This window comes from Marmota flaviventris, chromosome 2 (genome assembly GCF_047511675.1).
Source record: "Marmota flaviventris isolate mMarFla1 chromosome 2, mMarFla1.hap1, whole genome shotgun sequence".
Taxonomy (NCBI): Eukaryota; Metazoa; Chordata; class Mammalia; order Rodentia; family Sciuridae; genus Marmota; species Marmota flaviventris.
This window is the reverse complement of record NC_092499.1, coordinates 64195546-64219885: the sequence shown is the minus strand read 5'-3', so window position 1 is coordinate 64219885 and position 24340 is coordinate 64195546. Positions and strand designations below refer to the sequence as shown.

The window sequence follows — 24340 nt, the reverse complement described above, 5'->3', positions numbered from 1 at the left end:
GTCCTGATTTCTCTCTTCTTCTCTATTTATTCTTTTTTCACCACATTCAGCCAGAGGTTTATCCTCTTAGAACAGCACTCCCATTTTTAGACAACGTCAGTAATTTCTTTCTTATCAATGCCATAGGTTTCACAAAGTCCTCCAAGAAAGATTATACTTTCAATTTAAAAGCTAAAAGCAATGTGGTCAAGATTTTTTGAGGCCTTGGTTTAATAGCAACATATCAATCATATTGGGAAGTGATCCTCAATGGCACTTGAATTATAGAACAAGACACTTAAGTATTTTGTACTGAAATCAATTCCAAATGTGACCTAGATAAAATAGCACCATTGATTTTTATATCAGAGTCTTTGGATTTTTTTTCCCTTTCCTAGCAACCCATTATTTAATAGATGTCTAAGACAAACACCTTTGTGACAATGGGAAGGAAAAACCATTGAGAAAAAAAAAAACTTCCCTGAGATCATGGAAGGGAAAGTATTAAGCAGTAGCGAGGGAGAGAACCAGATGATTGGAAAGTGCTGATGGAAGACAAAAATCAAAACAGAAGATAAAATTTGTATTTCCAAGGAAGAGCACTGGCCATTGTGAAGAGGAAAATAAACTCTATTTTTTTGGGTACTGGGGATTGAACCCAGGGGTGCTTAACCACTGAGCACATCCCAACCCTTTGTAATATTTTAGAGACAGGGTCTTGCTGAGTTGCTTAGGGCCTTGCTAAATTGCAGAGGCTGGCTTTGAACTCTCAATCTTCCTGCCTCAGCTTCCTGTGCCACTGGGAGGAAAATAACCTTGATCCTGGAAGATTTAGATGCTGACATATCAAGCTAGTCAGAAAAGAGTAAGATATATAATAAGATGGACTTGACATGATTGCTAAGTGGAAATTAATGAAGAACAACTGTTAGGAGTGGTATAGAAAAATATACTCAGATAGAAGAGACAGATTATGATGCAGGAAATATTTTCAGTATTTCATGGAAGAATCATATTTGGTAGTTTTACATTGGGGCATCAAGAAAATCTTGCAAAATATATTGATAAGGCAAAACTGTGAGCAAATAAATAAAAGGTGGTACAATTTTATAGGAGTTGAAAAATCAGTTAATAATAGTTATTCAAATGATACAATGGACATCAATTCAGTTTTCTAACTCATTTTACTTGACCTATACAAGATTCAACTTCATGCATTTCCTAGTACCTCATTGGTCACCCCTTCTTGATCTTCTTTTTTGTTCTTCTTCTGACTTCTAAATATTGGAACATTTTTAGGGCTCTGTCCTTGATCCCCTTCTCTTGACTACTTACATTCACTTGTTTGAACTCATCCAGTCTTTTTTTTTTTTTTTTAATTCACATATTTTTGGGGGGGAGAGGGGAGAGAGAATGCGGATTGAACTCAGGGGCACTCAACCACTGAGCCACATCCCCAGCCCTATTTTGTACTTTATTTTAGACAGGGTCTCACTGAGTTGATGAGTACCTCACCATTGCTGAAGCTGACTTTGAACTCACAATTCTCCCACCTCAGCCTCCCAAACTGCTGGAATTACAGGTATGTGCCACCGTGCCTGGCTCATCCAGTCTTTTAGTTAAATGACTACCTATAGGGTACCAAAACTTGTATTTTTATTTCCAGTCCAGAATTTTGTTTGTTTGGTTCGAGGGATTGAACCCAGGGTTGCTCTACCACTGAGCTACATTGCCCAGCCTGTCCATTTTTGTTGTTGTTGTTTGAGATAGGGTCTTGGCTAAATTGCCAAGGCAAGCTTTGAACTTGTGATGTTCCTGCCTCAGCCTTCCAAGTTGCTGGGATTACAGGTGTGTACCACCAAGCCTGGCTTTAGTCCAGATCTTACTCTTATAAGATCTCCAAATTATTTATTCAACCTCTCTATCAGGATGTTTAAAGAAACATCTCAAACTATCTGACCCTCACCCATTGCACACCTTTCAGGAAATCCTGATGGTTTTAACTCCAAAATATATCTAGACTCTAATCCCTAGTTTGTTGGTGCAAGCCACCACCACTCTCCTATGAGACTCCCAGTGTTCTTCCCATTTCTGTCCTTGGCAGCCCTACTCCGACCATCTATCCCCAAGAATTGCCAGAGTGATCCTCTTGAAATAGGTCAGAACATGTTACTTCTCTGGTCAATATTCTCTAATGGTTCCCCATTTAAGTTCCCCCATGTACTCAGTACAAGTAAATGGGGAACTATTAGTAGAGTAAATGGTTGGATACTTATTGCACACACTTCCCTTGAAGTCCATCTCCTATTACTCACCCTAGCCAACACTCTACTCTGCCTCAACACACCAGTCTCTGTATAATTTATCAAACAGACCAGGTGCACTCTTTTTTTTTTTTAAAGAAAGAGAGAGAGAGACAGAGAGAGAGGGGGAATTTTAATATTTATTTTTTAGTTTTCGGCGGACACAACATCTTTGTTTGTATGTGGTGCTGAGGATCGAACCCGGGCTGCACGCACGCCAGGCGAGCACGCTACCGCTTGAGCCACATCCCCAGCCCCCAGGTGCACTCTTAATTCAGGACTTTCATGCAGGCTATCTCTGAAATGCTCTTCCTCTAGACTGCTGCATGGCTCACTATTTTCTCTTTCCCTCTGATGATTCTGCTCAAATGTGACGTTCTCAATGAGGCCTATACTGAACATCCTAGCAAAAATTAAATTCCCTTGACCCCCTCCAACACCACTTACTATACTCCCTACTCTGGCTTTACTTTTTTCCATCATACGTCCAACTTTTAAACACATTATTTATTTTGTCTATTTTTAACTGTCTGTTTCCCTAGCTAGACAGTAAACTCCATGATGGCAGGATTCCTTTGTTTTTACTGTATCCCAAATCTCTAGAACAGTGCCTGGCACATAATAGGTTTTCAATAAATACCCTACGAATTAATGAAAAGATGAAATTTGAGCGTGTAGGAAAAAAACCCTCTTATTTGTGGTTTTATTACCTAGCATGTGGATTTCCAAATGTGTTTCTCTGTCTCTATCTTCCTGATGCCAATTTCAGATGTTTCTTTTATAGCACTTTTACTGCAGTATGATCAGAGAAATAAAGCAGCTGAAACCTTATCTATTATTCAGGGTCTTTTAAAATGTTGATTCCATGAAAACTTTATCAATCATCCCAAAATATGACCCCCTTTAATTTTATATTTTTTATGGACTTTGGAATTCACTTTTAAATTGTTTTAATGGAAATCCTTTGAAGGATTATTTATTGATGGCATACATAACTTGGCATGATGTCTTGTCTAAAAACACTCAGTAAGTGAGCAAACTGAAGAAAATCCTTCACCATTTTCTCTGGAAGAAAGCTTGAGGGAGAATGCTAAAACTACTACTTGCTAGGTTTTTAAGTAGTCATTGAAATAATCTATTTCATTCCTGATCCCATGGGTAGAATCAAAAGCTTACTGTCATGAGGAGCAAAAGACTATTCCTCTTCTTGGTACATAAGGTGCCCAAACAATCTCTTAGCATTTCCAAAAGGCCTGAGAACAGTTTCAGTGTCTTCAAGTTTCAAACCACAAAGAGAAATACAATCAAGAGTACTGACAACACAGAGCAGTGGCTGCTTCTTGGAACCATGTAACCACTTAAGAGATGAGAAAAGTCAGATGGGGGCAGCCAGTGCTGTCAGGAAAGCTCAAAGAGCTCCATATGAAGCATTGCTTGGCTGTACAAAAAAGTCAATTCTACTGAGTTCTTTCATCATATGTACTTCACATGTGTTTGCAACCAACTACTTGTGACCAATTAAAAACACTTGTTATCTAATTACATGGGACAAAAAAACAAAAACAAAACAAAACAAAAAAAAAAAAAAACAGATGCCTAGGCCTAATTCATTTGAGAATGAATACATGTCTAGAAAAAGGAAGAGGGACAAAGCATACACACATATGCCAGCCCACGAATACACATTTACAGCTGTTTCCAGCCTACTTCCTCAGCCTACTGCCAGTGGGGGTGGCTACAGTGACTTGGCAATGAAAATGCATGTTTCTCTCTTCCATTCACGGAAAAATTTGTCAAATAAGGGAACCATTTAAACTAGCGATGAGTCAAACAGCAGTCTTCATGTAAGAACAACTCAAACAGCCATTCACGGGGGCACCAAAGGACAACGTTTTGTTCTCTAAGGAGTTTTTAAAAGGAGTGTCAAAAAAGGGAAAAAGCTTTCTTAATGAGGAATAGCAATCACTGAGTAGCTACTAAGTACTCTTATAGTAACCCTAAGAAGGTAGTAGTTATTTCTGTTGATGATGTTATTATCTTTATTTTACAGATGAAAAAGCAGAAGTTGGGCAAGATTAGGCAATTTTTTCAAAGTCCACAACTAGAAGATGAATGGATTAGGAATTGAAAATCAGGCCTACCAAATCTTATAACATAAATAGTAAGGTCTTAGAGTAGTGGCATATCTCAGGGAAAGTCACTCTATCTGTGAAAACCTTAAAATTCTTTTTTTTTTTTAATTTTTTAAATATTTATTTCTTTAAGTTATTGGCGGACACAACATCTTTGTTTGTATGTGGTGCTGAGGATCGAACCTGGGCCGCACGCATGCCAGGCGGGCGCGCTACCGCTTGAGCCACATCCCCAGCCCCTTAAAATTCTTTCTAACAAGAATTAGGGAAAAGTAAAGGGAAATATAAATGTTTTCAAGAGACACCCACCTCCATCATTTCTATACCTAAGTTACTAGGGAGAAAATGTTTTGGAAATCATGGAGATACACCAATCTTACCATTCCTAACAATAATATGTCTTACATTTGAGTGCATGTCGTTTTTAGAAAGTTTCCAAGACACATAATGTAAGCAAGTGTGGGGGGCAATTTACAGAAGAAACTGAGACTCAAGACAACCTACCTATTTCAAAGGTACAAAGCATTCTGATGGTTTTTGTTTTTTTGCCACAGCAAAAGTTCCAGTTCTATTCTTTCCTCTGATTTTCAAAAGGGCTTTCAGATATGAGTCATTATTTGATATCAACTGAAAAATGGGACCCAAGGTAGCAAGTTTTATAATGGGTATGGGTCTTATATCTAGAAATTCTCTCTTTGGCCCTCTAGGGAGTTCCTGTATGAAATACTTAGCCAACTAAGTCAGAACTGTTTATGTAATAAATAAATTCTATCTCTTTGGAGTCTGTGTAGTATTGGGAGAAAAGAAAGAAAAAAGAAAGAAGGACTGATGGACAGTTTTTCTGAACAAGAGAGTAGAGAAGAAAAAGATGTCCTTGCCTTTGGCTCATATTCAGGACTTTCTCAGCATCTGGCCAATGCTGTGAAGCACACAGCAGGCATTCAATAAATGCTGACTGCTTGCCATCTATATTCAAGTACTGATTATATTATTAAGGTATGTAACAACAAGCCAGATTCCCCTTACTGGCCTGCCTTAGTATCTTATATTCAATAAGGAGAGAGACAGCAACCACATGTGAGCGTACACAGACATGCTTATCCTCATCCATAATTGTTTAAGTCACAGAGGGAGTAGCTTGAATTAAGAGCTTCCTGAAAGATCATCTTCCTCAAAGCATTCAAAACTAGAACTCAAGAGCTACATATAGCTCTCTGTTGTTTTATTTGGCTTGCTGAACCTTGCTGAATATTTTTGTAAACTATAAAATGATTGCTAATATTTGAAAATAGAGATACCAACATAAAAAAAATGAAAGGTACCAAGTATCCCTGAAGATAGGATGAAGCCGGGGGCGCTGAAAACAGGATAAGTTGAAACATGCACAAAGAACAGTTACGCTATAACGTTCTTCCTTGGAGCCCACCTGGTCAGGAAATTATGCTTACCCTACACAAGCAGAGGCCCCGGGGTTGCTAACTGACATTGACCTAAAAGGGTTTTAAAATTGGGACATGAGCCAGGCATGATGGTGCATGCCTAAAATCCCAGTGACTCAGTAGACTGAGACAGGAGGATCACAAGTTCAAGACCAGCCTTAGCAACTTAGGAAGACTAAACAATTTAGCAAGACCCTGTCTCAAAATCTTAAAAAAGGGCTGGGGATGTTGCTCAATGGTTAGCACCCTGGTTAAATCCCCAGTATCCAAAAAAAAAAAAAAAAAGCCAGGGTGGGGGGGGGATACCCTTTAAATAGGAGAGATTGAAGATTCTCTTTTGGAAAACTGAATGATTTCAATAGAAGAAAACATCCAAAATTAAAAATTCAAAAAAATTATGAGCATGTTATGTATAGAGAGAGATTGTTGGGGTGTTTTTATTTTTTTAAAAGCTTTATAGGCTATAGGGGATATAGCTCAGTTGGTAGAATGCTTGCATTGCATGCATAAGGCCCTGGGTTTGATACCCAGCACCACAAAAAAAAAAAAAACTCTTTATTATAATATTAATTTTAAAACTACATTATCTATACTACTTGGAAAGAAGTACTTAATTACAATAATAGCAGAAGTGGAAGAAAAAAAGAACAAGAAAGTGTATAGTGCATAGAAAGTGTAAAGATTTGTGAATAAGAAAAGAATGTGGGTGGTTTCTGTTAGAATAGTAGCAGGAAGGCTGAATCCCCATATGAGCTGAGGTTTGCTAAAAATAACTTAAAATGATGCTTCTGTTACATGCAGAGCAAGATGACGATAAAAGGAACAGACTTTCTGTGATTGATGATGTAATGTTGAAGAAAGACACAAGAGAAAACAAGCCTTTCAACTACCAGTTAGTGAATCCAACAAGAGGGATAATCATAAGGTTCTGTCCTTGTGTACAGAAAAACCCAAGCACCACGACCAGCCACAGCCTGTGTGGAAACAATGGACTTCTAGCCAACTCTAAGTATAATTTAAGTAGATCCCAGCTTAAGTGATACTGGGTGTACTTTTTGAAATACCACGTAGCACACTTTAGAAGCAATGAACCAGAGATTTTTCTCTAGTCTAGTCAGATTACATCTACTGAATGTATTCAGTTAATCTTTAACGAGGTAGGACAAATTCAGAGGAGAAAAATCAATACAGCAGAAGAATATAATTTCTTTGAGGAACTACCAAATAAGCGTGAGGGTACTATCACTGAAAAATATCTAGAAGGGGACAAGATAGCTACCTTTTAAGAAAAGGAAGGGACACCAGGGATGCATGTGCCTATAGACAGATGAGGATACTGCAAGAAGGTAGCCATCTGCAAGTCAAGTAGAGGGGCCTCAGGAGAAACCAAACCTGTTGAGTCCTTGATCATGACTTTGTAGCCCAGAATTGCAAGAAAATAAATTTCTTAATTTTGAAAATAAATACCTGTCTATGGTATTCTGTTATTATAGCTCTGGCTGACTAGGTGGCCCCCACCAAAGCAGTACAGAAATGACCAGGGAGTGGAAAAAAACCTATTGCTAATTCTTTTTCAGTCTTTCATTATACGAATGTGAAAAAGTCTCCAGAGAGTGGTACCAAAGAAGAAGTGATTTGTCCAATTTCTATTTTAAAAGGCACATTGACTTAATTGAAAGCTTTTCAAGATCAGGTAAAAAATAAAATTAAGCCCATAGATTACATTTGAGCTAATCAATTGAGGATTTATAAGGGTGGGAGACTTCATCCAGAATGATACTTAGTGCTACCCTTTGTTCAGGTAGATTGCTGCTGACCCATCTGGAAAAATTCACTCATGTTTTTCATATTCTAGAAGGAGAAAAGCTCTTCTGTAACTTATTTAGTAGTTAGGACAGAGCAACTCAATAGTTGGCCAAAAGTGGGCCTCAACCGGTTTTGAAAGACAGAGGTTTGGTAACAATATGGTTAATTCAGCAACAGGCAGTCAAAAACTTCCCTTAACTCTGAGCACTAGACATATTTTGTGTCATGAAGTTGGCATAGTCCTCTTTTCTGTTTCTAATGGTGCTTTTCAGTCTGATACCATGCATTGCCCAGAGTAGAGGGCTGTACTGAGACATCTCAGTGTGAAAACATAAGTCATTTTCCTACCAGCAACACTCATTCAGCACATGAGGACACTATTACCAAAAATGAAGAAAGATGATCCATCCTATTTGAAAACTCAGATGGTTTAGATCCAAATTCTCAGAATATATTAGAGTAAATGTAGAAGTATTTGTTTCATGTCTGGAGTTACCAAAACCCCAGGAAATACACCTGTCGGTCAACAAAGAAAGCCTCCCTTTAGTTAACTTCAGTAGGGAGTCCAAAAGAGGGAAAGAGCCTTAACAACTGTTGACATATGTATGTCCTCTCAGGGCACTGTAATGACAAAAGATCAACAGAACCAACCATAGCAGTGGGTTCATACCAGGAACATACTCACCTGCTTCTGGGTCTGCAGGAATTCTCCACATGTACAGGTTGAAGTCATCAGAGCCTGAAAGGATATACTGTTGGGACAAAAAATATATATTTTAATATATTATTTTATAATTGGATAGATAATATAAAATAATATACACATGTAGATTTATAATATGTAGCTATCTACATAGAAAGAAGCTTTTAAAAAATAAACAAGATAAGCTATCACATAGCAAACATCCTCATTAAAATACCTCAAATCCAAAGAAAGGCTTGTGGCTAAAACTTAGCAACAAAGAAACAACCCAATTCAAAAATGGGCAAAGGGCTTGAACAAGAAGTACAAGCTCAAAAGTAAAAGCAAAGATTTTCAATATCACTAACAATCAAATCAAACCCAAAATGAAATACTACTGCATATGTATTAGGATGGCTATTTTGAAAAGAAATAGAAAGTACTGGCTAGGATATGAAGAAAAATGGAACCCTTGTTACTAGTATTGATAGTAGTAATGTAAAAAAAAATTTTTTTTAAATATTTATTTTTTTCGTTGTAGGTGGACACAATACCTTTATTTTGTTTTTATGTGGTGCTGAGGATTAAACCCAGTGCCTCATGCGTGCTAGGTGAGCCACAATATTACTGAGCCACAACCCCAGTATGGGAATGTAAAATTTTGAGCCACTGAAGAAAAATGATATGGCAATTCCTCAAAAAGTTATATAGAGCTACCATTTTACTCAGCAATTTCAAAGATATACATTCAAGAATTGAAGCAAGGATTCTAACAAATATCTGTACAAATATCTCCATATGCACAGGCTGAAGTCATCAGAACCTGAAAGGATATATTGTTGCATTCATAGAAGCATTATTTATAATAGCCAAAAGATGAAAGTAACCCAAATGTCCACTGATAATGAATAGAAAAACAAAATGTGATAATACTACATACAATGGGAGGAACTTCTGAAACATGCTACAATAGGATGAACCATGAGGACATTATAGTAAGTGAAATAAGAGACATGAAGAGATAAATATTAAGTGGTTCCATTTATATGAGGTACTGAGAGTAATAAAATTAATAAAAACGGTAGTAGAATGGTGGTTGACAAGGGTTGGGGAGTTGGTGTTTAACAGGTATAGGATTTCAATTTGGGATAATAAAAAATTCTGGAGATGGACAGTAGTAATGAGTACACAACAATGTAAATATATTTAGTGCCACTGAGTAAACATTTTCATTATTACTCAATTAATTACCTAGTTTTTGGTGTTAGGGTTTGAGTCCAAGGCCTCATGCATGCTAAGCACACTCTATCACTGAGCTACACCTCCAGCCCCTTTATTTATTTATTTTTTAGTTGTAGATGGAATCGACACCTTAGTTTATTTACTTGTTTTAAAAATATTTTTTAGTCATAGATGGATGAAATCTCTTTACTTTGTTTTATTTATTTTTATGTGATGCTGAGGATGGAACCCAGTGCCTCACATGTGCGAGGCAGGCACTCTGCCACTGAGCCATAACCCCAGCCCCTGTTTATTTAGTTTTATGTGGTGCTAAGGATTGAACCCAGTGCATCACACATGCTAGGCAAGTGCTCTACTGCTGAGCCACAGCTCCAGTCCCTGACCTGCATTTTTTTTTTGGCACCAGGGATTGAACTCAGGGGTACTTGACCACTGAGCTACATCCCTAGCCCTATATTTTATTTTATTAGAGACAGGGTTCTCACTGAGTTATGCTTATTTTACCACAATTTGAAAAAAAAAAATTTAATTCAGAAAATAAAGAAGTAAGAGCTTCCCAGGGATCTTTCACATAAGGTCAAGCATTCTATACTTCCCTCTTGTCAGGATATCTTTGAGAGGAAGTCATTGTCAACACAGCCACAAATTAGTGCCACGGGCATAAACAGTCTCCTTTTATGTGTCAGCTTCAAATTGCTTATCTTAAAAATGACACTATTAACCAGGCACATGTCCGTAATCTCAGCAGCTTGGGAGGCTGAGACAGGAGGATCTCAAGTTCAAAGCCAGCCTCGGCAATAGCGAGGCACTAAACAACTAAGTGAGACTCTGTCTCTAAATAAAATATAAAACAAAATAGGGCTGAGGATATGGCTCAATGGTTGAGTGCCCCTGAGTTCAATCCCCAATACCAAAAAAAAAAAAAAAAAGACAATATAGGGCTGGGGTTGGGGTTGTGGCTCAGTGGTAGAGTCCTTGCCTAGCATGTGTAAGGCACTGGGTTTAATTCTCAGCACCGCATGTAAATCAATAAAGTAAAGGTTCATCAACAATTAGTAAAAATTAATAAAAACACTATACCAGGTTTATTACAATTTAGATTCATAAAAGTATTATCTTAACATTGTCTAATAGCAACAAGTGAACAACTCTGGGGAGCTCATTTATTTCCACGCACTAACACATGTTTTACTTTAAGTCGAGGTCAGCATTACTTCCTCTCTTTTGGCCCCAGCTTGCTTACTTCACTAGAAAAAGAAAGGCCTACAATTTTCTGAAAAACAAAAATAAACATACAAACAAAACACTTCTTACTCAATCAAGCTGTGCTTGATGGCACTAGCCTAAAATCTTAGCTAGTCTGGAGGCTGAAGCAAAAGGATTGCAACTTTGAGGCCAGCCTCAGCAACTTCACAAGACCCTGTCTGAAAATATAGTTCAGTGATAGAGTGCCACTAGGTCCAATCCTCAGCAATCCCCACTGTCAAAACAAAAAAACAAAAACAAAAAAACTCTTACTCTGAAAAGGTTGTTGGGGACATATCCCCCAACAAATATAAATTTCAGATATATATAAAACCTCGTGCCTAACATAAATACTTCATTAAGTACTTTGCGATCATTTAAAAATCAACTTATTAGCCTTCAAAACATTTGTAGGAAAATGAGAAAAGAGGCAAAGGCAGGTAGGTTTAAAGATGAAGCAAACGCTATCTATCAGGGTTAGTGATTAGGCCAAGACACAGTGGGAAAAGCTCAGATTCCTTACCTGCAAAAGGAGAGAACTGAGCTGGTTGTTCTAAGGTACTATGGTGCTTACAAAAGCATGTAAGATAATACCCTAAGGAGCTTAAACAAAGTATAAAATATAAAACATGTTAGGTATTCAACATGTTGAAGTTGCAGAAGTTCAAGCTGAAGGAGAAGTTGCTACTTGCCATTATGAGTAATAATAGAGTCCTGGTGATCCTTAGAAGAGACAAGACAAGATGGATTTGAGAACTGAGTCAGCTTCAAATAAAGATGTAGTTTAAAAGTAGAAGGGATAGAAGGAGAAAAGATAAAGCAATGGCTCTCATGAAGTCTACAGTTTTAATATAAACAGAAAACAAGGTACAGCTCCCTCTTTGACACCCTCTCATATCCCTCAGGCCTTATGCTTTGTATACTTGCCCGAACTCTAACTGCCTGTATCTACATCTCTGCCTGAGGGCATTCTCTACAGCCTGTGAGTCTGTTCTGGGGACTGAACACTCCTTTGGAGCAGGCTTCAACCAATGACTGACTGAGACAAGTTGATGTATCAACAGTCCACCTTTCCTGGCCCCAGAGAGAAAAACTCTGATGTTTGTGTTCTATGCCCTCTCCTCAGGGTCAAACTTTAATTGCACACAGTTGTAGCCACAAAATCTTCCTTCTTTTCCTTGTCTTACTTCTCTAGTTCTCTGCTCTAGGTTTACTGCACTAACAAATAAACCAGTTGCACCTGAAATTTGAACCCAAATAAAGACAAATGGGGTGGGGATTACAGAACACAAAAGAACTGTCCATTAATTATTTGTATATATGATATATAACTTATTTATGATTCAACATCTCATCATTTCATGCTCAGTTTAAGAGAAGCTACAAATTTTGTATAGAATTCCTGTTATTTTGCCTCCCTACTCAGCCTTCACAAAACAAATGAACAAAAAATAAATATTAAAAAAGAGTGATTCAAGTCTGGGCTTATGGTATGTTTTACTACTTTTTTGCAAAGGGTCAGAGCTTTCCTATTTGTTCAGCTATTCACAAGGCAGAGCCCTGAAAAGGTAAAAGGGGGACTTCCAGAGAGAATGCTGACTCAGAAGATTGCCTTAGAAGGAAGAAAACTCTCCCACAGAGTTCAAGTCTGTTGGATTTAATATGACAGATCCTAAAATATGTAGAAAATGCATAGAATGTCCAGGCTTCCTCTCAGGAATAAAGACAACTCCTGATCTCTCTTCCTGTTAAAACTACTCTTCTACCTACCACAATGGAATGGCTTGGGATGATTTCCAAGGAGGGGGTCTTGACCCTCTGACGTCTAGTCAGACAGTTTAAGTATTCACACACACAAGAATCACAAAATGCCCTGAGGAATTCATTTATGGCATTTGGTGGTTGTCTGCTGGACCCCTGCCAGCATAAAAGTTGGCTGCCTAGGATAATGCTGACTGTGAGAGACTGAAATAAAAGTTGAGTTCATTCCTTTATTTACTGAGCAAATATTTATTGAATGTCTACTATGTATTGTGTACTGTTCCAGGGAAGGAAATATAGAATTGATCAAAAGAGACCCTGTCCCTGCCCTCATGAAGCTTACTTTCTATGAGTGGAAGATGAAAAAAATAGGTACACACATATAATATGGATAAAGGAAAAAAAGTTCAACAATTACAATAACATAGATAGATAGATAGATAGATAGAGTATCTAGTGGTGGAAATATTAAAGAGAAAAACTAAACAGCAGGTTAATGCATATTAAGAATTAGGTTCCATTTTATACAGGCTGGTCACAGAAGGCCTCTCTGATAAAATGGCATTTTTAGCAGAGTCCTGAGGGAAATGAGGGAGCAAATTATGTGCATATCTGGGGGACAAGTACTCCAGAACAGGCAGACTTCTGGTTTATTTAAAAATAATATAAAGTAGCCATTAAGAGCTCTTTGATCTTTTGTGTGTATGTGTATGTGTGTGTGTGTGTGTGAGAGAGAGAGAGAGAGAGAGAGAGAAAGAGAGAGAGAGAAGATTATTTCAAGTGGACTTGGTGGAGATTTGACATCAGAGTAGGCAGAAAGATTCCTCTCTTTTAGCTGGGCACAGTGGCACATGCCTGTAATACCAGTGATTCAGGAGGCTGAGGCAGGAGAATCCCAAGTTTGAGGCCAGACTTAGCAATTTAGCAAGCCCTAAACAACTTAGAGAGACCCTGCCTCAAAATTTAAAAATTAAAAAAAAGTGGCTGGGGATGTGGTTCAGAGGTTAAGTGCCCCTGGGTTTAATCCCCAGTATCAAACAAAAAAGAAAGAGTCCTTTCTTGAAAAGCTGTGCTGGAACAGCCATTGCTTCCTAGACCTGGCTGGTTACAGCCTCAGACTGAGGCCTGCTAATGGCTAGTGCTTAAGAGGACCAACAGGGCACTGCAAGTCTTGGTGGGCTAACTCACAAATATTTGCTATGGGATTCAAGAGAAAATAAGCAAGAAAACAAAATAGCTCCAATGTAAACTACTACCAAAAGAAATTCAAAGTATAAAATTATATTAAAACATAAAACACACCAATTACTCTAATTAACCATGAAGTTGAACTTTACCCCAAGTGGTAAAAATGGAGATAAAGGTTTTTTATTCTCTCTTTTCTTTTCCTTTTCTTTCTTTTGTGTGTGTTTGAGGGAGGGGGACTGACAGAGGAGTTGTTATGTTGAACCCATGGCTCTGGTCCATGTAAGGCAAGTGCTCTACCACTGAGTCCCTCTTTTCATGCCTACCCCCTTTTTCCTTTTTATCTTTATACACACACACACACACACACACGTGTGTATATATATATGTATGTGTGTGTGTGTATGTATATATACATACATATACACACACATACATATATATATGTAAAATTTCAAACAGTGGGGGCATATTCTTACCAAAGGGAGTCTGATGTTTGGGGCCTGAAGCTCACCCAAAGTAAAGGGCTTCTGGTCTAGATAACAGAAAAGTTTGGCACAAGATAGCCCTTTATAAATAGGCAAACTATAGAAAGATATGAGAAAAAATGGTTGCCCCGATTTCCTGTTTAATATTTTCATGTCCTTTTGTGATGCAGGACTTCACAACCAATGTTTGCATTTAAAACACCAAAAAGCCTAATGATGGGGGGCTAGGGCTGTGGCTCACTGGTAGTGCACTTGCCCAGCATGTGTAAAGCACTGGGTTTGATTCTCAGCACCGCGTATAAATAAATAAAAATAAAGGTCTATCAACAACTAAAAAAATAAAAATAAAGTTTAAAAAGTCTAATGATGGCTATTCAGTTTTAGAAAAGGTAAAAACTAAATTAAGGTGGTATTAAATTTGTGGCGGAGTGGGACACAAGTATGAAGAATTTGGTTCACTTATCTAAGTTTTTGGTCTACCTCTAAATTCTAAACAGTGTGGGGTAAACTACAAATAAAAAACCCACTTTATGAGTCTTTACCTTGTATCCTGACTGAGAACAACAGTGAGGTCTCTAAAGAAGGAAAAGAAATGTTTTAAAAACTCTGCAATTGAGTCCCCATTTACCAAAAATGTTCTGAGTTGAGGAACGAGGTAGAATTCAGAAGATGATCAGGGAGAAGACATACTTAATTTTAATTTGGGTTTGTGGGCAAGATGGATGATACCAATGTAAAAATGAGCCTGGGTTGTTATGCGGATCCCTATTTACCATAATCCTTTCCAGCTGGCCATAAAGATTAACGGTTGGCCATTCTCTGACCCACCTCACTCTTCATTCATTCTGTGATCCAAGAGGAAAACCTATTTACTGATCTGAAAGCAATCTAGCCATTTTAAGTAAAGTTAACTTGAGGCCAAACAATGGAGGGCTTTTAGCTAATCCACTGTCAGTATGGAGATATAACTTGCTCAAGCATAGGGAAAGATAGACAGCAGCTCCTGCTTAATGGATTTCAAGAAACACACCACGACTATACCAACACTGAAAAAAAGATTACCGCATTAGCACTGTCACTGTCTCATTTGCCCAAATATCTTCTGTTAATCCATTAACCTTTACAGAAAACAGCTACTTGAATAATACTCCCTGCTCTCTGGTACTGTTGTAATGCCCACTGTTATGGTTAGATATGAGGTGTTCCCCAAAAGCTCATGGGAGACAATGCAAGAATTTTCAGAGGTAAAATGATTAGATTCTGAAAGGCACAGCCTACTCCTTGTATCAATCCACTGATACGGATTAACTGGGTGGTAATTGTAGGCAGGTGGGGTGTGGCTCTAGGAAGTAGGTCACTGGGAGGCATGTCTTTGGAGTTTATACTTTTCTCTGGTGAGTGGAGTGCTGGCACACATGCTTGCGCTCTCGCTCGCGCTCTCTCTCTCTCTCTCTCTCCTTCCCGGTTGCCTTGTCCTGAGCTGCTTTCCTCCACCATGCCCTTCCACTATGATGTTCTGCCTCACCTAGGGCCCATAGCTATGGAGTCAGCTGAACATGGGCTGAACCTCTAAAACTGTAAGCCAAAATAAAATTTTCCTCTTCTACATTGTTCTCGTCGGGTCTTTTGGTCACAGCAATGAAATGCTGACTAAAACACCTTTCTTCATCACTTAAATTATACACGTTCTCTAGAAAGAGCTCTTTCTATTTGCAGGGTGTTTTGCTAGCTGGAATCCCCAAGAAGCTCATAGTCACCCAAGACACAAAAAAAGGTTTAATGACACGTAGGTTTAAAGAAGGTCAAATGTGGTCTGCCACATTAAATAGAAGCTTCCTCAGGATAAAAAAAAAAAAAAAAAATCAAATTAATTAGCACCCTCAAGCAATGCAACTATTTGGCTCTCCCTAACACCTTTGTTTAAACATTAATGGTTACACAAACAAACAAAAAAAACCCAAAATTTGGAATATAGATAACTTCCTACTATTATAAGTTTTTTAGAAATAAGAATATAAACAAAAATGCCCAACCCAATCTGAGATAAAAAGAAAATTTCAGAAGGGATAAGCCATCTATCTACCTTATATGCTCTAAGAATATGACTCAGAACCTTTGGAAACAAAAATCTCTCACTGCTCTCTCAATAGAAATATGGATAGATGGGTGGACAGACAGATACACACATAAAGGGGTATGTGTGGGGGGGGTCTTCATTTAATACTCTCAAACATCTGCTGAAAGATGTATTTTCCTTTAGTACTGGTCAGCTTACACAGTTCTCTCCAAAGGATCTTTCCATAGTAACTGATTAATTATCCTCCAATAAATGGCATGCCTGTTTGATTAACTATATTGACAAGGACAGAAAAACCAGATGGCTCTGTAACAGACGGATTAGTAACAGAAGAGAGATTGCTATTTAACATTTAAATCAAACACAGTTCTTATTTCCCTTGACCTTTTATCAGGAGGGGGAAAATTTGTTGGAAGAACTTTGTGATGTGTTCTCTAGAAGACCATTTCTGGAAAAAAAGGTTAGATAATTGGTATAAAATACACCTTTGATCATATCATAGTATACTAAGAGCCTGCCATAAATATTATCCACAGCAATATACATATATTTTCTTTGGAAAGGGACAAAGCCTCGGATTTATTTTATTTGTGGTAAGAGAAACAGAATTTCATTGGCTTCCAATAAAAGCACATAAATATGCATACTCATAATATTAATATTAATATTATTTTTATTTTTAATATTTTATTTATTTTTTTTATTGGTTGTTCAAAACATTACAAAGCTCATGATATATCATCTTTCATACATTTGACTCAATTGGGTTATGAACTCCCATTTTTACCCCAAATACAAATTGCAGAGTCACATAGGTTACACACTCACATTTTTACATAATGGCATATTAGTGACTGATGTATTCTGCTACCTTTCCTTTCCCCTATTATCCCCCCTCCCCTCCCCTCCCATCATCCCTCTCTACCTCATCTGCTGTTGTTCAATTCTCTCCCTTGTTTCCCCCCCCCTTTCCCCTCACATCCTCTTCTATGTAATTTTGTGTAACATTGAGGGTCTCCTACCATTTCCATATGCTTTCCCTTCTCTCTCCCTTTCTCTCCCCCCACTCGTCTTTGTTTAATGTTAATCTTTTCCTCATGCTTTTCCTCCCTGTTCTGTTCTTAGTTGCTCTCTTTATATCAAAGAAGACATTTGGCATTTGTTTTTTAAGGATTGGCTAGCTTCACTTAGCATAATCTGTTCTAATGCCATCCATTTCCCTGCAAATTCTATGATTTTGTCATTTTTTAGTGCTGCATAGTACTCCATTGTGTATAGATGCCACATTTTTTTTATCCATTCATCTATTGAAGGGCATCTAGGTTGGTTCCACAGTCTAGCTATTGTGAATTGTGCCGCTATGATCATTGATGTGGCAGTATCCCTATAGTACGCTCTTTTAAGATCCTCAGGGAATAGTCCGAGGAGGGCGATAGCTGGGTCAAATGGTGGATCCATTCCCAGCTTTCCCAGGTATCTCCATACTGCTTTCCAGATTGGCCTTACCAATTTGCAGTCCCACCAGCAGTGTAAAAGAGTACCCTTTTCCCCACATCCTCGCCAACACTTATTGTTGTTTGACTTCATAATGGCTGCCAATCTTACTGGAGTGAGATGGTATCTTAGGGTGGTTTTGATTTGCATTTCTCTGACTGCTAGAGATAGTGAGCATTTTTTCATGTACTTGTTGATTGATTGTATGTCCTCCTCTGTGAAGTGTCTGTTCAGGTCCTTGGCCCATTTGTTGATTGGGTTATTTGTTATCTTATTTTTTAATTATTAATATTATTTTTACACGTGAAGTTACATTGTTCTTGCTTCTTTGGATCACTTGCCATTTCATCTCCATTAGGCTCCTGGAATCCTTTGATTCATTAAAATAACCAACCTTTATGTATTCTGAGTAGGAAAAATTCTATTAATAAAGAAATATTCCATAGTGGCAGCCAATAATAGTCAAATACTCAGTAGGGAAGAAATTTAAAATGCTCTAAATTACCAACAGCTGCTGTAACAAAGTAGCTACTTAAAGATGAATCCTTATTTAGCAAAACTCATTTTGGAAACCTAGACATGGATCGAGAGGCCATCAATCAAATGGCGTTCAGTACCCTGTCTCCCCTCTGTGAGCCTCCATTTTGGGACTGGGAAGTAGGGAGATTACATAGCTTACTTCAGTCCATCTGTGAGTACTTACAGTCTTCATTCAAGCAAAAGGCTCCAAGTATTCTAAGGAAGGAATATTATTTTACCTTGTTTCTCCAAAGCTTAAAGACACCAGAAAAAGAAGTGGAGCTACTGAGAATCATGTCTCTAAGATGGCTGGGCAGGTATAGTAGGACAGGTTCTATCTGTCCGCTATCATTAATATCAACCAGGTTTACTAGTAGGGCTCATGCTCCTAGGCAGGAGCTAAACATTAAAAGAGAACTATTATGTCACGTCACTAGATCACATCAATTTCACTTGTTCCTAAGAAGAAATCAAGGCTGCCTAGATTTCCTTTTCAACCGAACAATTATAAACCACACCATCTCTAATAGACTTGTACACATTCCAAAATCTTTTAAATTTTTAAATTTTAATCTGTCAGTAAGTGAACTGAGATGATCTTATCCAAGGGAAAAATCTTAATCAAGACTTGATAATACCTGAGTCTCTTAGGTTCTAGGAGTCCCATAAATCCCTTAATTATTATGTGTAAAACTATGTGGATATGTGCATTTTTCTAAGATGAATGTTTATAGCTTTTGTTCTTTCAAAAAGTTCCAGGGTAAGAAAGAGTTAAAATGGCTGCCTTAATAAACAAGTAATTTTTGTTCTACCTTTTCTCTATAAAACAAAGTTTCTTAAAATATTCACTCCCTAAATAATACATCAAAGGAATTCCTCTTCCACACCTTCTGTATTTGGTTCTTCCCCATTGCCCCACAGAAGACCACATCACCACCTGATCTCAACAACACAGGTGGCAGCATGTCTATGAGGAAGAGGGTGCACTCATAAGCAAAATTAATCCTAAACTTAGTTTGGTCCTGCTACTGATTAGATCAGCCGTTTCAAATTATTCTGGGCCTCAGTCTCACAGGGACATGAAACCTATCCAACTATTCCTAAAGGTCTGCAAGAGGCTTTAAATATAATAGTGAAAAAGAAAGACAAGGAGATGAAAATAAAAGTAAGTCTAAAAATGCAATACAAATAAAAGAATGGAACCCAAGTTGAATTTTCCTTTATTAAAATTATATTTTTAGCAGAAGGCTGGGGCAGGAGGATCACAAATTCAAGGCCAGCCTCAGCAAAAGTGAGGTACTAAGCAACTCAGTGAGATCCTGTCTCTAAATAAAATACAAAATAGGGCTGGGGATGTGGCTCAGTGGTTGAGTGTTCCTGGGTTTAATCCCTGGTATCCCCACCCCCCAAAAAAGTGTATTTTTATTTCATATTTACATGGCATACCAGGCCCCCATGGAGGCATCATCAGGGCTGCATGGAGTTATTAAAAAAAAAAAAAGCAAAGTTATAACTTTATAGGGAGCTTCTCTGGCCTGGAGAGCACTTACTGGTGCATTCAGGTACCTCTGCTCTATCCAGGCACCACCAACACAGAGTTTGAATGGTGATATGCTAAGGCCAGGCCACATATCAAGGCCATTTTGCTGGATTTACAGAGTACAAGTCAGCTCTTTAGGCGATGGGGCAGGATGGTTTCATTATCGTGATTTGGGGCATCCCTGCCATCTGTCAAATTAAAAAGAAAGACCTATGTAGATCTCAATGCTCAGATGCTCGAGTGCTCAATCCTTTCAAGAAAACTTAGTTTTACTATTGTTTCCTTCCTGATCCTTCTTTTAGTAAGACATGGGGACTATCAACCCTACCATTAGATGAGACTAATGCAAGAGAAATTTTTAAAATGATAAGCCTGTCCACTTTCAGACACACATGCCTCTCGCCTGAAAGACTGACTTCCCAGAAGCCTGAGCTGCTCTGCTGGACTCACAATCTAGGATGAGAGCCATTTAAGGAATTGTGAAAGAAAGGGAACAAAAGCCGAGTGCTGCCTTACAAGTATGTGCCAAAAAGCTAGCAGGTGGAAACACTCTTTTTAAACTCTATTAAGAAACTGACTCACTGAAGGCACAGAGAGGAATGAAACTAGGAAAAAAGAAAGAACATACCCATCTAGGCTTTAGGGAGAAAAAAAAAATCTAAGTATGATGTGAAAGCAAAGAGAACACCTGGGTTCAGGAAATCTCCAGGAGAAGAAATGTTTTAGTATAAGATTCCTCACTATACTACAAGACTAGAAAGTTGCCTGGATTTAAAAAAAAAAAAAAAAGGCAAGGAACTAGGCATGGTGTGTACTTAGTCTCTGCTGCTTAGGAGACTAAGACAGGAAGACCTCTTGAGCCCAAAAGCTAGGGGCTAGCCTGAGCAACATGGTAAGATTAGGTCCCAAAAGTTCAAGTGTTTAATTGGGGTTGTTTCTGTTGATACCCAGCCAATCTGATGTTACTCCTGTCACCTAATTCAATGGTGTAAGTTATTAAACTTGAATAATTAAAATATTAAACTAGAAATAAACCATGTATTTATAGCCACAAGTAAGAAAGACAAATTATATGTAGAACCTTAATAAAGATCCCAAAGAGGGCCTGGAAGGTCATGTGACTGCCTTCCCAGTATCTGGCATACAGTAAATGCCCAGTAAAGAACTGCTTTCGGTCTGGGGTTGTGGCTCAGCAGTAGAGTGCTTGCCTCTCATGTATGAGATCCTGGGTTTGACCCTCAAGCACCACATAAAAATAAATAAACAAAATAAACATATTGTGTCCATGTATAACTAAAAAAATATTTTTTTTTTTAAAAAAAGAACTGCTTTCATCTTTAGCTGTGCTGTCAACTTAGGAAAAAGTATCCTAGTTTACCGTGTTGAGTTGGCATTGTACAGAAATTAACAGCCATATTGGTCTAGAAACATTAAACTTAATTTTTTTCCATTTGTACAGGGGTAATGCACTGTATTAAATATGTAAGGTCTTATCTACATGGGTTTGATTATAGAAACCAATAAAGTATTCTCTAAGGATAAAAAAAGAACTGCTTTCATATTTTAAAAGATGGAGGGTAAGAAAGACACTAAGTTAGGAAGCATTCAGCAGGAGTCAGGAAAAAAGAACTTGTCTTCACTCATCCATGAATTCATGACAAATCATAGAGCTAAACATGAGAAAAAGCATCCTATGAAAGAAGCACAGAGGTTTCAAATGGTGGCTCTAAAGCAATACACAGGTTTGTGTTATCCATACAATAAAGTTTGAATTTGTTGCAATAATTAAAAAATGAGACTTCACATAAAAATCTATCTTCCCCTTTACGAAAATCAGACCTCTAGCTACATGGAGGCTCACATGACAACAATGAGCTTAAACTGAGTAGAAGCTATCCCACTTTGATGAAATGTGGGCTGAACAGTTGGCCAGTTTGCACCACTCCTTACTGTGACTCCCAGCCTAATTTATTCATTTTTTTTTTCCGTCTGCCTTGCTACTAGTGGCATTAAGTTATGGCCATTTATACAGTGAAAAATGGTCTCTACTGAGAGCTCAAAAATCTGGGTTCTAGTCCTGACTCAGCTACAAAATTGTATATGTGGTTACTTATGTTACCTAATCTTTATGAGTCTCAGTTTTCTCATGCTGAAAGGAAGAGTTTGTACAAAATACTCTCTAGTGGTTCTATGATTTGAAATCATCTATAATGGGGGCAATGAAAATGAAGACAACACAAAGTAGTTTCAACATATTTCATACTTTATTCTGAGTAAAATTTTTTGAAATTTCAATTTAATTTTGAGGTTAATGAATCCCTAGCAAACCTAGAATAGACAAAAAGAAGCACAGGCCCTCTGGAATAATATCTGGATCCATTTGTGTGGCCTGACCAATCTCTTTGTAATTAAAAGCCAGAAGACTATCTCAGATAGATAGGATCATTTATCTATTTTGCTTTTCTCATCCATTTTCATTCCTATTATGGGAATTCTCAAGATTCCTCTCTGGAATGGTTACCTAGCCATTGACTAAATGAAGAGTTTCAGAGCACAGAATCTCAGGCTACAGGCATTCCTAGTCTATACATGAAAGAGGTGGCACTTTGTAATCCCAGCTACTTGGGAGGCTTAAGCAGGAAAATCATAGTTTCTAGACTAGCTGGAAAGAAATACAGCAAGACCCCAACTCCAAATACATACATACATACATACACATCAATATAAGGAAAAGGTAGACTTTGGAATCTAAAGGCAGCAAAAATGATACTGTCTAGACTAGTCAAACACACATTTCAATCTTGCAGATCATACTGAACTGTGGCAGCTGCTGTTTAGCCCAGAGTGCGAAAAGTCAAGAGTCTTTAAATCACCTGTGAAAGACATTTTCCAGGACTGGGACATGTTTGGTCTCCTTTGCGGCACTTAAAACTATAAACTCAATTGATAGCTTCACTGTAAACCCATTATTAATTCATCCTCCCAAAAGTCCCTGAAAGTTGAACAGTAAATATGATATGTATCTGCATTTACAGTTAGAGGAGCCTTAGGGCCAGAAAGCCAAATACCACACGATGACCTATAGCTAAGTAATTAATAGAAAAGCCAAGTTTAAATCTCTATATTTCCTATTCTCTTAGATGCCTCTAATAATCTATATGGGGGATAAGAAGAGACTTAGTCTGGTCCAAAGTCAGAGTCAATGACTGCATTCTCCATCATCCAAGAAAAACCACTACCCCAACCAAAGAGCAGAGCAGTCTATCAGAGAGAATATGATTCCCATAAGCTTTCCCCTTAGAACAAAAGTCATAAATAATGAACTAGTCAAATCTGAATAGAGAAAACTAAAAGTCCCTCAATGTTTTGTTTTTTCATTAAATATAAATGCAAGGCAAACTAACTATAATTTCAATGTACATACCCAGGACCATCACAAAATACCTTGCCTGGCTCTGCCTCTGCAACACCAGCCCTAATGCTTTCTGAGCAAAATCGGTAAATATAATCTAGATCAGGGGTTTTTAACAAGGGGCAACATTCCCTTCAAGGGACATTTGGTAATACCCAGAGACCTTTTTGGTTGTGTGGAGGACAACAAAGGATGATATTATTGACATCTAGCAAGGAGAGGCCAGGAATGCTATCACCCATCCTACAATGCACAGGACAACCCCACACCACAAAGATTTATTCAGCCGAAACATCAACAGTGCTGAGGTTGAGAAACAATGGTCTAGATGTTGTCTACATTTTGGCCAGAAGAATTTGATCTGGGTCTTTTAAGGACTCCACAAAGACAGGCTTTGGCTACTAATATACAGTTTGAAGAAAAAAACAATATCCATATTTTTTCAACTCTTGTCTTTCTTCTCAGCCAGTGTTCATGGCAATAAAGTCTTAAAAACTATTATTTTCTGCATGCTTTTTATTATTTAATGAAATAAGAATCACATGCATAAGTTGACAGAAGATATAAGAATCAACAAAAGCAAAGAAGACTGAAGGAATAAACAAAGGTAGTGGTTGCAGGACTAGGTTGCCATTTCCACAGCCATATTAAGCTAAATCAACTATTTTTCATAGCAGACCAATTCTCTGTTCTATTGAGAATCTGATCACCTCTTCTCTAGAAACTGATTCTTCCTACCTAAGAAACAAATTGCCTACAGTACCACATAAGCAAATAAAAACTAAGTCATGTAGGTACTATGGCTTCCTCCAAAGATAACATTTATATAACTGAGGCCATCTAGTGGTTTCCAGTGTGGACTGAAGCTAAGTAGGCCATAGGACTGGAGTACAAATTCTGAATTTGGCTGGGTGTGGTAGCACATACCCTTAATCCCAGCTATTTGGGAGGTTGATTAAGGAGGACTGGAAATTCAAGGTCATTTTAGCAACTTAGTAAGACCCTGTTTCAAGCATGAAAAATTAAGCCAGGCACA

The 24340-nt window shown here is 37.8% G+C and overlaps 1 protein-coding gene across 2 annotated transcripts in view; it reads right to left on the bottom strand.

Annotated features, from left to right (window-relative positions):
• Window positions 1–24340, bottom strand: part of Dcaf5 (DDB1 and CUL4 associated factor 5) — a 100012-nt gene that overhangs the window by 16276 nt on the left and 59396 nt on the right. For both annotated transcript variants that reach the window (XM_027929396.3, XM_027929395.3), the window contains exon 7: window positions 8345–8411. In XM_027929396.3, the coding sequence (XP_027785197.2) occupies window positions 8345–8411 (67 nt within the window). The remainder of the gene's footprint in view (window positions 1–8344; window positions 8412–24340) is intronic.